Source organism: Egretta garzetta, unplaced genomic scaffold, assembly GCF_000687185.1.
Source record: "Egretta garzetta isolate BGI_Z169 unplaced genomic scaffold, ASM68718v1 scaffold158, whole genome shotgun sequence".
In the NCBI taxonomy this organism is placed as follows: Eukaryota; Metazoa; Chordata; class Aves; order Pelecaniformes; family Ardeidae; genus Egretta; species Egretta garzetta.
In genome coordinates, this window is record NW_009260430.1 from 1,608,406 (window position 1) to 1,621,451 (window position 13,046).

At 40.7% G+C, this 13,046-nt stretch overlaps 1 protein-coding gene across 1 annotated transcript in view; it reads left to right on the forward strand.

The window, feature by feature from the left end:
* The window catches only part of HRH3 (histamine receptor H3), a 30,153-nt gene extending 29,357 nt beyond the window's left edge, over positions 1-796 (forward strand). The window contains 1 exon segment of the mRNA XM_035899276.1: positions 1-796. This exon segment is cut by the window's left edge and continues 18 nt beyond it. Coding sequence (XP_035755169.1) covers positions 1-796 — 796 coding nt within the window.
* Positions 797-13,046: the final 12,250 nt, after the last annotated feature.

Sequence of the window (13,046 nt, forward strand, 5' to 3'; positions counted from 1 at the left end):
GACCGCCCCTGCCATTATCAGCTGGGAGTATATATCGGGCCAGAGTATCATACCCACTGGGGAATGCTACGCTGAATTCTTCTACAACTGGTATTTTCTCATGACAGCCTCTACGCTGGAGTTTTTCACCCCTTTCATCAGTGTAATGTTTTTCAACCTGAGCATTTACCTGAACATACAGAAGCGTACCAAAATACGCCTGGATGTTTTCCACGAAGTGCACAACCAGCCCTTCACTGAAGAGATGGAAATGAGCCCAGAAGCAAAGCTTTCTTTGAAATGCTGTAAGTGGGAGCAGAAGGAGCCAGCTGAAACCCTCGACCTCTCTAAGAGCAAAGCTCAAGCAGCAGCCTCCACTGCCAGCCTGGGTGCCAAAGACCTGCTGTCAACGAGCTCCGAGAAACCCAAGTGTTGCAACAAAAAGAGCTGTAAAAATTCAGCATCCACTCTCTCCTTAGAGAAACGGATGAAGATAGTGTCCCAGAGCATGACTCAACGCTTCAGGCTCTCTAGAGACAAGAAGGTGGCCAAATCGCTGGCAATCATCGTGGGCATTTTTGGGATTTGCTGGGCACCATACACTCTCCTGATGATCATCCGTGCTGGCTGCCATGGCCACTGCATCTCTGACTACTGGTACGAGACTTCCTTTTGGCTGCTGTGGATCAACTCGGCTGTCAACCCTGTCCTGTACCCTCTCTGCCACTACAGCTTCAGAAGAGCTTTCATTAAACTCCTCTGTCCCAAGAAGCTGAAGGTTCAACCTCACGATCCCCTTCAGAACTGCTGGAAGTGAAGTGTGTGGACGAGAAGAGCCTTGTTTTAATACCCCAATGTTACGGAAAAGTACTGTAGCTTCCTTCCTTGGAAGAATTTAGGAGCTCTGGTCAGGGGCATGTGGGGAAGGCAGCAGTGAGACCACTGTTCATTTATTCTAGTCCATCAACAACAAAACCATGCAGAATGGAACGGTAAGGGGGTTTTGACATTAACCACAGGCAGAGAAATCTGTGTCCTCCACTTGCAGGTGCCACCAAAGAGCTCTGCTGCCACCTAGTCAGCCAGAGTGGCACCGGCATTTTGTTAAAATAAAAACCAAAAAAATAAAAGCTAACAATAAATATCTAACCTAAAACCACTGGACCAAACTACAGTTTACCTGCTTTCAGACCTGATTTTCCCCATGAATGGGAGGGTTTTTTCCTTACACATAAGATATTACACGTATGTGATGATATGGAAAGGAAAGAACGAACCTCGGAAGGAAAACACCTCATTTATCATTACTGCTACAGCAGCTAAAAAAAAAGGTCCCTGCTGCATGTGGTGCAATAGATGTCCCTTCCCCTCCCCAAGAAGGGACAAATTTCTGCCCTGAGGAGTCTACAGCCAGCCTTGGAGGCACTGAGCATCCCGTTGGCATTCCCTGATCCTTGCTTCAGCGCTGATCCGATTTCCTTTGCATCCAGCCACGCACTGACCAATGCTCCCACTAGCACATGGGAGCTCTTCTCTCCTGCCTGGAGCTCGGTCCCTGGCCCTGCAGGATGCAGGAGCCCTGGCAGTCCCAAAGAGGAGGGCTGCTGTGCCTACGTGAAAGGTACCAGCAGGGTATCGGCTTCTCCACAGTTTCCTTCATGATGACCCAAAGACCTTCTTAAATCTCTTCTGCAGGATGTTAAAAATACTCCTCTGGCAATGTGCTAGTGAACAACAAGCACGGGGAGAAGTGAAGCTTGTGTTCCGTTTTTTAAGTTAGTTTCATACCTCTTAATTTTAGCAAGTTCCAGAACTCCTGCACCCTTCCACACATCATTTGAATGGAGACCTGGGTCGAGCTGATCCAGGCAACGTAAGCATCAATTTATTTATTTATGAAGCCGTCAACTAATTCCACAGATAGAGCACCAGATTCAAGAGTCCAGGGCTCCATCCTCAATCTTAACGTGAGATCTTGGGCATTTTGTCTCTGCTTCCCATCTCATGCTGCATCACACTTGCCCATGTAGTCTCTGAGCTCTTTGGGAACAGAGGTAGTATGACCATAACACGAAACACTTCAACTCCCCATCTCTGTTGGCACTGCTCAGCCATATAGTAATACAAATGTGTAATTAGTTGCCATGGCAAATGCTCACAGTATTGTACAGGGAAGCTCAAGATCATAAGTCTGAAAACTACATTTACAAATTGAAACCCAAACGCTGTAAAGTAGTACCCAAAAGCTTATGATGTCGTGATTGCCAATTACACTTAGCTGTTGTCAGCAAACTGCTTTTTGGCTGCTGCTAGGAATAAAAAAAATGCTATCCAACTTTATTCCAGTGACATCTGTTGAATAGATCGGTATTGTCATCTGAAGTCAGGTTTTAAATGATGTCTTGTTTTGTGTATGTGATATTTCAGTCTTGTGACACGTTCAGTCAGACCATTACATATGGGTTAAAATATATCCTTTGAAGTAGGAGTACTAAGAATTGACAGTATGATGTACTGTTGAGCCTGCTTGTACCTCTCCTCCTGTCTGCTACCTTCTGAAAACCCCAATAAAGTATTTTTATATCAAGTTTGCCAAATACTTTATGGTAAACAGGGTGTTGCTAGAAATGATAAAATCAAACTGGAAGTAAAACATCTATGGATTTGTCTGAGGAGACAATTAAAGCACATGCATTTTGCAAAAAAAAAGCTTCTGAAACAGCTGGGTTTCTCTTACCTCTGATTCACAGGTTCCTGACAGCGCACGAAGGGTGTGGTGAGAGCACATCGCTTCATTCTTCCAACTCTGGTTCTTTTCTACAGCATGTAATGCAACTGAGATCTGAAAAGGTTACATTAACATTAACTCTTCTGTGACTTACGAAATCCGCTGGCCTGCCTAATAATGACAAAGCCATAATGTGAACAAGGTACCAGTTTCCAGCTATGGTTCTCTTCATTGGGTGATAAAGAGAGCTGGGATTACCAGATCGTTCAGGCTGCAAAAAGAAAAGCTACTGACTGCCTTACACCTTAAGGAAAGGCTGGAGAGATTGGTGTGTCTGCCTGTCTTTTAACCTAGTATTAAGTAGTGGTTACCTATTTCACCTTCTCATCCTCCAGAAAAAAGGATTTTGTTTTCTTCTTTTAAAGGTTATCCTGCATGATCTTCTCTGGATCAGTGGAAGGTCTTTGAAATGCAGCAGAGGCCAAATAACTGTTAAAATGATACTCAATTGGTTGCAAAAGAGTTCTTTAACAAAACCAAATGAGATCATGGCATAAGACACCTTGCTGGGTTCCTTCCCTTCTCCCATTTTGGGGGGGAGGGTGTTTTTTCACAGAAATGCCCCCAAACATATCTGAAATTAATTAGCACAGACGCTTCTTCTACCCCTTTAAAGAGAGAGGAAACTTAACAGAAAAGATAAAAATTGATCTAAACAAACTCTCACAGCCTTCTGTGGCTAACAGCTGAATCTCATAGAATCATAGCATCGCTTTGTTTGGAAAAGACCTTTAAGATCATCGAGTCCAACCTTTAACCTAAGCTTGACATCCCACCACTAAATCTCTGACAAACTAGACCCGAGAATACCTTCCACACCACGGTTTTCTTACTTCTGACTAAACGAATGAACAAAGATTCTATCGGTCTTTCCTATATGAGGTATTTGCCCAAGCAGGGACTGGTGACTGGGCTTTCTAGTAGAATAAATAGGAAGGTGACAGAGGGGGTTGGTTCTGGTTTTGTTATTTCCTCCACATTCCAATACGTGTCAAGAACTTTAAAACATCATTATGCAAGAAGACCAGAGCTAAGCAACAGGGAGCAGATACAGAGTTATTTTAGCAGGGTCTTTTTTCTCATTTCTGTAAAGTTCCCCTTTGTAGAGCTTGAATTCATTGAAACAAATTAAAAAAAAAAAACAAACCAAAACCAAAAAAACCACATTAACACTCCTAGCTCCAGAACTGTCTTTCTTGCACATGGTGAGCTGAGCAAGCAGCCACTTAAAAAGGGAGTTGCAACTGTTTAAGTTCTGAACATGACTTTTTTTCCAAATAGTCAGAGCCTCTGATCTCAAATCCTCAGCTTATGATTAAGTATTTACGTACTGAAGGCAAACAGCGGGTTTTCCCCTACATCCATTAGTAGTAACTGTTCAAAAGTGATGAGACCAGCTCTAAATTTCCAGGTGCCTTTGCAAGAACATGGGCTGGGAATTCCTGTCTTTCACATGTTCAGTCAAAGAGCTAAAGTTGTAAACAAAATACTCAGTTTGAAGAGACTTATAAAATTCATCATACTCCTGGGGAGTTGGCAGAGATTGGTTTTGCTTTCAGTGAGCCATAAGACCATGACAGACCTGCACTGAAGTGCAGATGCCATCTGTACAAGCACCAGGCTTTCTTAAGGGTCCCATTTAGTGACAGCAATATATTTCTGTATAATTTAAAATCCTAATGGTACTTTGCACTTTTGGTCTTAAAGTCCTTTCCCCAAAGAGTAAAGAAATGGCCACATCTCACTATGAGCCTTTTGCACACTATTTTTACGGTCTCTGACCTTCATACGGACAGAATTACCTAAACTTGGCTGAAAGTAATTTTATTGAGTGATGGATTTTGCAGGGAAGTTACATTCCTTCCTGAAAGAAGAGCTCTTGCCTTGCCAAATAAAAAAGAAAAATAATTACTTATGCCTGGACTTGAGGTCACACCTGAGCCTGGTTTTCACACTGAAAATGTTATAAGCTGGCTTGAAGTTACCGAGTAGCTGATGACAAATTCAAATATGCTTAAAAGAGTATTTGAATTCTGCTGATTTTTCGTGTTCAGAATATAAACGTCTGTATGCATTTGGAAGAGGCAGGGACTAGAGAGCTTCTAGGCATAATCAAATATGAACTGTGAAAACACATTACATTAGACAAGGTAGGGCTTCTTGTCAACTAGCTTAGCAAAACAACCTATATATTCTTCGCTACCTTACCTGCTAAAAAAAAAAAAAAGCCCCACCCCTATTTTCTGGGCAGGCAGGATCTGTTTTCAAAAACCATGAAAGAAGACTTGCTGCAATTATGAATTATGCAATTATGAAGCACATAATTCCACACCAAAAGGAGACCCAGCTATTTCCAGAGAGAAGTACCCAATTTATGCACGGAGTGTTGGTAAACAATGTTCATGCAGCTGGAAATTGTACCCAGGAGCTTTTTAAGGAATCGGGCTAAGTGACTTCCCGTAAGACCAGTGCAGGGGTAATGCCAGCTCCCTTCTCTTCACGCAAACCTACACTCCGTTAACTTGGGATGGAAAGGCCACCATAACGAGGCCCGGGGTCTTTTCATAGAGCAGCATCTGCATATCAATAAACTATCACAGAACATTTTGCAGTACAGCTACTTTCTTTTTGGCTCTGCAGTGCTTCCTCCCTAACCACCGATAATGAGAGAGCTCTTCGCACAGACAGGGGAACTTTGCTCCCACCGCCTCCCTCCAGCGCCCTTCCTCAGTTACCATCCGTATTTGTTCTCTCCAACCTGCAGTTACATAAATTGCTCCATTGTTCCAGAGGCATCGCTGAAGCTTCATTAGCTCAAGTAGGAGGCTAAAGAAGGAGAGAATGCAAGAAGGAGCTTTTGTTGAAAAACACCTGTCTGGGATAATTAATGAGATTTGCCAAGAGGGATGGGCTTTGAAATCGGGAAGATGTGATTATATTTTGATTTGAAAGAATGCGAATTCTCTTCCTTCCGTGTTTGTAAACGAACATTCATTTTCATAGCAGAACTAGGATGGAAAGACCGTAGGTTAGCATCCTTGCTAGGAAGAAGTTTAACATGATTTCTGTGAGGGAGGAGTAATTTTCCATGACTCCAGCTCCCATGAAGTGACACCAGCACAACTTTGCAGTATAGACCTGGTCTTGAAAGAGACGACCTCCACTCCACAGAACTCATTCTGCAAACAGATGGGACACAATACGGAGCATTATTATCTTTACTTCTGATGTGGGAATTACAGGCAAGAATAAAAACACTTTGCTAGCTGCCCTGGGTGAGTGCCACAAAGGGAAAAGCGCTCTCGATTTCTAACACCACAAAGCTAGCCTTTTCATGCAGAATTTCACAGATGTCCTTGTGGATAGTAGGAAACTCACAGCACTTCAGTGCTCCCTTAAACCTTGACTTAAATCTCCTCCTTTCCTCCTTAGCATTGCACAACACACTTCTCAGCCAATCTAGTTGTGTTTGCAGGATTAAGGAATTATGGGGTTTAGAAAAGCAACTAGGAATACTGCAGGGTGAAAGGTATTACCTGTAGCCTGGTACCATCACTGTACTGAGGTACAAAACTATCACTGGCTTTCGCTTCAACAAACTCAACTGCTACCTGGAAGACGACGACTTGTACATACCTCAAAGGCAAGAAACCCCAGGTCTGTCCCTAAACCTCTTGTTGTGAGCTCAGGAATGCTGATGACTCATTAAATCAGCACCATTTTTATTGCTACAGTCCAGGATGCATGAGCATTACTTATTACCAGGTATTTACAAGCCCTGCATTTTTACTCCATAATTTACAAGCTTCTTGCACAGTCTGGGCACAAAAGGGAACTAATATTTAAACTAATTACCAAACATTATAGGTAGAGCTAGGCATGTACATTTGTGGGGGAAGAACGAGACTGCTATTTTTCCATTTGTAAAATTCTACAACCTGAAGCACTTCTTTAAATGACTCAGACGCACCAAGCGGGACTTCTTGTTGTGTTGTAAAGGCTTTTTCTTATACATCAAATACCTGTCAAGAATTCCTAGGACCCTCTGCCATAACATACAATAATTATACATTAGAGATGGCAAGGAAAGGGTATGAAGGCAGGTAGCTGTGGTGCATGTGTGTACAAACATGACAAGTATCCCTCCTGTGCACGTCAATGCACAATTCATGACAAAACCAGCGTTTTTTACAGGCAGACTGTGCCCACAAGTTAGGCATCTGTTCTTTTAAGCACAAAAGTGCACCTGTGATGCGACACTGTGACTTTGGAATGATTTTTAACACAATATCCTAGGATTTAGCAGCACAATTAACACTGAAGGAAAACTGACTGCAAAGTAGTTAGTAATCTCATTCAGGATATCTCCGAGCATTCACAACCAACCACCTCTCTGCTAGAAAGGCAATGACAATTCTGGCAAATTTTTTAGCCGTTAAGTAACAGCTCACACACAGCTTTAGTCATTAGAATTTTATTTTTTTTTTTGAACAACAAACAATAATGGGAGCTGCATATATAATTCCTTGAACATGAGGTTGCACGTACACCCTGCAGTGTTCGTGAATTGATGATGGATTGACAAAGCGGAGCAATTACCCTCCACTATGAAAATAATTTACACTCTAAGCAGCACAAATTTAATAGACCATTACAGCTACAGCACTGTTTAATATCTCTGATACAGCTTGTATTCAAAATATACAGGGATAAAATAATATGTATAATACTCGCATGAAGCCTATGGGAAGTGCTCAGAGAAGGAGGAATTAAGCTGTTACTCAAGAGCTTTCATGAAAGTAACAAGCAAGAAGATCCTGTGCTGTTGCTGTTAATACTTTTAATGAAAAAGAAGGTTACAAGGTGCTTTACAGAACTACATAGGACAGAAGAATGCTGACATACAGCTAATTCTAGAGTAAGGGAAAGACTGGAGTCAAGCGTGCGTGGATGAAAGTCATTGCAAGCATACAGCAACAAGGTGAATTCAAACCTCTGCAAAGGACCAAGATGTCCAACATACCCCTTCTGAAGTTCTCGTTGGGAAGAACTCATGCAGATTGAAATATGCGGAACAGTTCATCTATTTCAGAAAGCTAAAGAGCTCAAATCCCTTAGAAATTCCCCCTCAGAAATCCCACAGGTTCCTGACCTCTCCTTCACAGTGACCATCTCAAAAATGGTTTCTGAGACCATGGGTATTATGGTAATTTCCTTTGAAAAAAAAAAAAAAAGCCCCTATAAATACAACCTTCATTCATTCATCTCTTGAGAGGTTGCCCCAGCTAAACAGAAGACTATCAGGGAAATCAACTATTTAAGGTCATTATGATCAATTCATCTTAATAACCATGTTCTCACCTCAGCAATTGATTCACTGGGTACTGTTTGCTATGCATCACTTCAGCAGAGTGCCTTTCAAGCACAATTTATAAATAGGGAAAATTGGGAAATTTCCTTTAAAAAAAAAAAAAAAGCCCCTATAAATACAACCTTCATTCATTCATCTCTTGAGAGGTTGCCCCAGCTAAACAGAAGACTATCAGGGAAATCAACTATTTAAGGTCATTATGATCAATTCATCTTAATAACCATGTTCTCACCTCAGCAATTGATTCACTGGGTACTGTTTGCTATGCATCACTTCAGCAGAGTGCCTTTCAAGCACAATTTATAAATAGGGAAAATTTCTAATCGATATTAATCACCCACAACTGTGGCGTGACAAGTTATCAAATCAGCAGGTAATACAACAGAAGAATTGCCTACTGCACAGCAAAGCAACACAAAACATGAACTTTCATTAGCCTAGATTCCACTCGTACAACAGTCTCGTGAGAGTTATTTGTGTGCTGACAGGATCTACCAAACTGCCTTAGAAAAACAGATTTATTAGCTATCAGAGACAAGAACAAGCCTTAAAATATTTTCTGAGAAAACAAGTTCCTTCTTTATTCAATTACATTTGTGACCCTCTGCAATTATTTTCGCCATTAATATATAAGCACTTAGGCTTTACTAGCATGAAAGTGGGAATGTAGCTATTTTTTTAGCTCAAATATTCACTAAAAGCAAATTTCCAGCTGTGCACTCATTCATCAAGTGACCTGGTTAGTTAAATGTATTATTGGATTTGTTCCAGACTAAATACATTAGAACATTAACTTCTGTGGCACTAACTTAATTTAGTCTTAATATACATTTCTAGAACTGTCCTGTGTTGATCGGTTTCATAAACCACTTCAATACATTTAATAAGCATTAAAAAATCACTATCTTTAGACACTTAATTAGTGGTAATTTACATGAATTAGCAGCACCAGTTAATAAGCTGTACATGTTTCACATGGCAATTTTTGTTCTTCATCCACAAGTCAAGTTTTATTTACTGTGAAAAAATATCCTGAATGCTTAAAAAAAAATAATAAAAATATGAGATATCTTGAGTCAGCTCACAGAAAGCTCTTAAATGCTAAACAAGGCTGCAATAGCATGAGGAGGGTAAAATGGATACTGGAGGATTTTGTGAAGGGCAGGTATGAAGCAGCAACACTGAACTGGGCATCTCTTCAGCGAGTCATGTATTTCTGTGCTTCCCTGCACCCATTTAGGTGAAATACGAAGCTACAAATGCAAGTAAGACACACGTGGTTAGCTATAACTTACGCTTGTACAAGGCACGGCACGTAGAATAAAAACAGCAGTGTTACAGGACTAGCACTACACTCAATTTTTTCCAAATTCCAGGTGCTCTGCCTTGCCATAGATTTCTTACGTGCCCATGCAAGTCACTGGGGTCCAAATCCAGACAAATACTTCAACTCAAAATTTCTAAAATTCAGTGGAACGTAGGCTTTTCCCAGCCTTGCTAGATTTGGACCTCAGCCTCCTGTGATTCAGTTGCTACCAGTGAAAGAAGGTTAATAAATCACTCTCGAACATAAGGTATTGTAATATTAAAAAAAAAAAAAAAAAAAAAAAAAAAAAAAAAAAAAAAAAGATCTAAACCACATGACATTTTCATCCCTCAAAGCCATTTTCCTAATGGCGATAAATTAGTTAATGAACCTAGAAAATGTCGGTTGATATAGAAACAGAGATGAGTTAGCTTACTAAAATAAAATACATTTTTTACATCTGTAGTTACCGGGGCCGTAAGGACCTTGCATAGCTAGCAAGGGACTTATCCCATAGCATAGATGGGCAAGCTTCAAAACCACAACTTCTGGCACTGAAGTTACTAGATGTTACCAGTTTTTGTTTTTCTAGACAGAGCTCACTGGCCCAATAATTGTTGATTTGAATGACTGTTTTAAGCTTCCATTACATGTCTGGTGTGGGGGTGGGTAAATGAAGAAAATAAGTATTTTCGAAAATAATGCAGTAAAAAAATATTGATTTAATATGGTGACCTTTTACCAGGTTATTTTTTTAAATGTGATAAATGTGTGTCCTGTCTGGACAAAGCAAACTAGCTGCCCAAACTCATCTTCCTGATTTGTAACAGGGGAAAATAACAGGAAATGAGTAGCCACAAAACAGTACGATTTCATGAATAACATAATCAAAATATGGATACTTCATCCATAGTATCACAGATGTCTTCTTGACAACCAGTGGTTTAGCAATTACATTGCCTCATGCAAATATTTTTCTTCATAAGCATTTTCCACTTTTAGTGGAAGATTAATTTATCTAGATTTAGACAGTGAATAGCTAACTTCTATCAATGGTTGATTAGTATGTGTACAAAGGAAGCACTGGGTGGGGATTCACATGCCTTTGGAAAACAGTGATGTTCCAATCTCAATGGTAATTAAGCCCCGAGGAACCAAATGTCAAGATTCAAATGAGAAATCTTTAAAACGATGACCAAGCTTTTCCATGTGCTAAAATTGATCCCCAAACATAGATGTGTTCTAAAATATTGACTCTTACCTACAGATTAATTGACTATCGATTTCTCCAGTTACAGAGACAAAAAGGCACCCACTGAGGATTTAAATAACAAAAGACAATTTGTTCTGCGGTTAGTTTTTAGTCCTGCTTTTCAATCAGCGCTAATAAGTCTGGATCTAAGTGCATTTCTAAAGCATGCATTTTAAAAGGTGATTTAGTCTGTGCAAAACATTTTCAGCATATGTGAATAAGCACAAGGCTCTTTGCGTTCTGTGCCTTATTTTACCCAATAACCATGACATAAAATAGTAGCATTTGAGTATACGGCAATGCTGCATTCAGGTTAAAAAAAACCAACCAACCAAAACAAAACCAAAAGACAAACCCCAAAAAACCCAGAACCAAACCCCACAACCTGGGCCTGGGTCATCACTGCATTATGCCAGAGTGACTCCAATTAAAATTAATGGAATGTTACCAGAACAAAATGGATTGTAAGAAAGTAACCAGCCATACCCATTACCTCTTACTGAAATAGAGCACGGAGACACGAGTTAGTTATTAAACCATAATTACATGGTTTAGCAGTATGGCTAGTCTTTTGTCTTCACTCATCATTCAGGAAATACATATATAATACACAAATACTTCCACTTGGTAACATAACAGTACAGCAATAGCAAAAAATAGAGTTTAACCAAAGAATGCACACTTCAAGGAGTCAAAGCAATATTTCATATAAACAAGGACAGAGAGAAAAAAAAAACCCCAGACCTGTGGATATGAAATCAGACGCTGTTAAGGCCGCTTGGACAATTCTATTTCAATCAGGAAAAAGGAGATGAAAAATTACTCTCAGTGGGAAAATGAAGGACAAACACAATCTCAATATTAAAACAAGGTTGATAAAAATCTCCCTGCCTTTGTCCTACCGGCTATGTTTTATGTCTCAGAAAAATGGGCACATACCACGTAATAAATTTCAGAACCGCACAGAGAAAAATCGAGAGGGCAGCCTGAAGGTAGCTTTGTTCTGTTATCAAGAGTTGCAAAATCATCCCTTATCATTATTGGCACACATATATAAGCACCCCTCCAAATATTAATAACTTCAGTCTTTCCAGACCTCTGTAGTGCAGGCACAATTAATCCCCATTTAACAAGATGGGGAAACTTGTTAATGGGGAACAGCACTGGAAACTACGGTCTGGGAGACAAAAAGAAGAAAACAAAGCTGTTCTTCAAAAGCCAGGCACACATCAATATCAGGATGAAGTTTAGCAGTATCAGGATGATGTTTTCATTTATATCAAACCCACTTTCACAATGGTGACGAACTATATTATTAACAGAAGCGGTGCAAAACCAAAACATAACTGTCACAGTTATAACACATGGAGTGACAAGGCTGTAGACCTATTGAAGAGGTGCTGAGCTCCAAAACTTACTTCTTCTCCCTACAGACCTGTACCACGTACTACCTCTCCAAAACAAAATCCCCCACAACTTGTATGCAAGGCAACAACCTCCAGATGACAGGCTATGGTGCCCCCAAAAATAAAGAGCTGCCAAAAGTAAAGGCAATCTTGCTGCTAGTAAAAATCCATTTTTACACAGCAGCGATATTTGTAGGAAGATGAAGCCAAAGCATACATTCATTATCTTTTAATTTCCATTGCAGAGTTAACAGTTCAAACACATTAGCACTCCCCGTTTCTGTTCCACTTGCCATTCAATTAATAACTCACGAAGTCGCACACCTCACCCCTGGTCCCAGCATGAACCGTACTTTACAGGTGTTGGCCAACCAGCCCAGTTAGCAACATCCTGCGGAAGACAAAGAGAGTGAAGAAGTCAATCGGTGTTCCGGATTCGGTAGCTTGTATAAATGTGTGCAAGCTACGGCACGGTCCCATTCTATCAGCACTAGCATCTCTGGTTCATTGCCATTCCTGTAATTCTGTGATTTGAACCCATGTTTAGAAACAAGAGGTTACGAGTTTTTAAACATGTTCGGGTTGGAGTACCTATTCACTTACCGCTTATTTACTTAAAAATAAAAATCACTCTGAAGAGGCTTAATAAATACACATACAATCGTGAAAGGCATCTTCCTTGCAACGGAAAAAGAAACCAAGTGAGATCTGACACTTCTGGCAGCCTTTGCTTTTCATTGCATTCGACCAACCGGTGACCTACTGCCACTTCAATATCACAACTCTGAGCATTGGTATTAGCCAAAGGCGCACAGGCAGACATCACACAGCATCTGGTGGCGTGTCCTGCACCTCCTGCCCCATGCTGAGCCCCTGAGCAGCACCATCAACATGCCCCCCCCCCCCAGCACTGGCAGCGGGGCGGGGCCCGGCCAAGGTCCCCT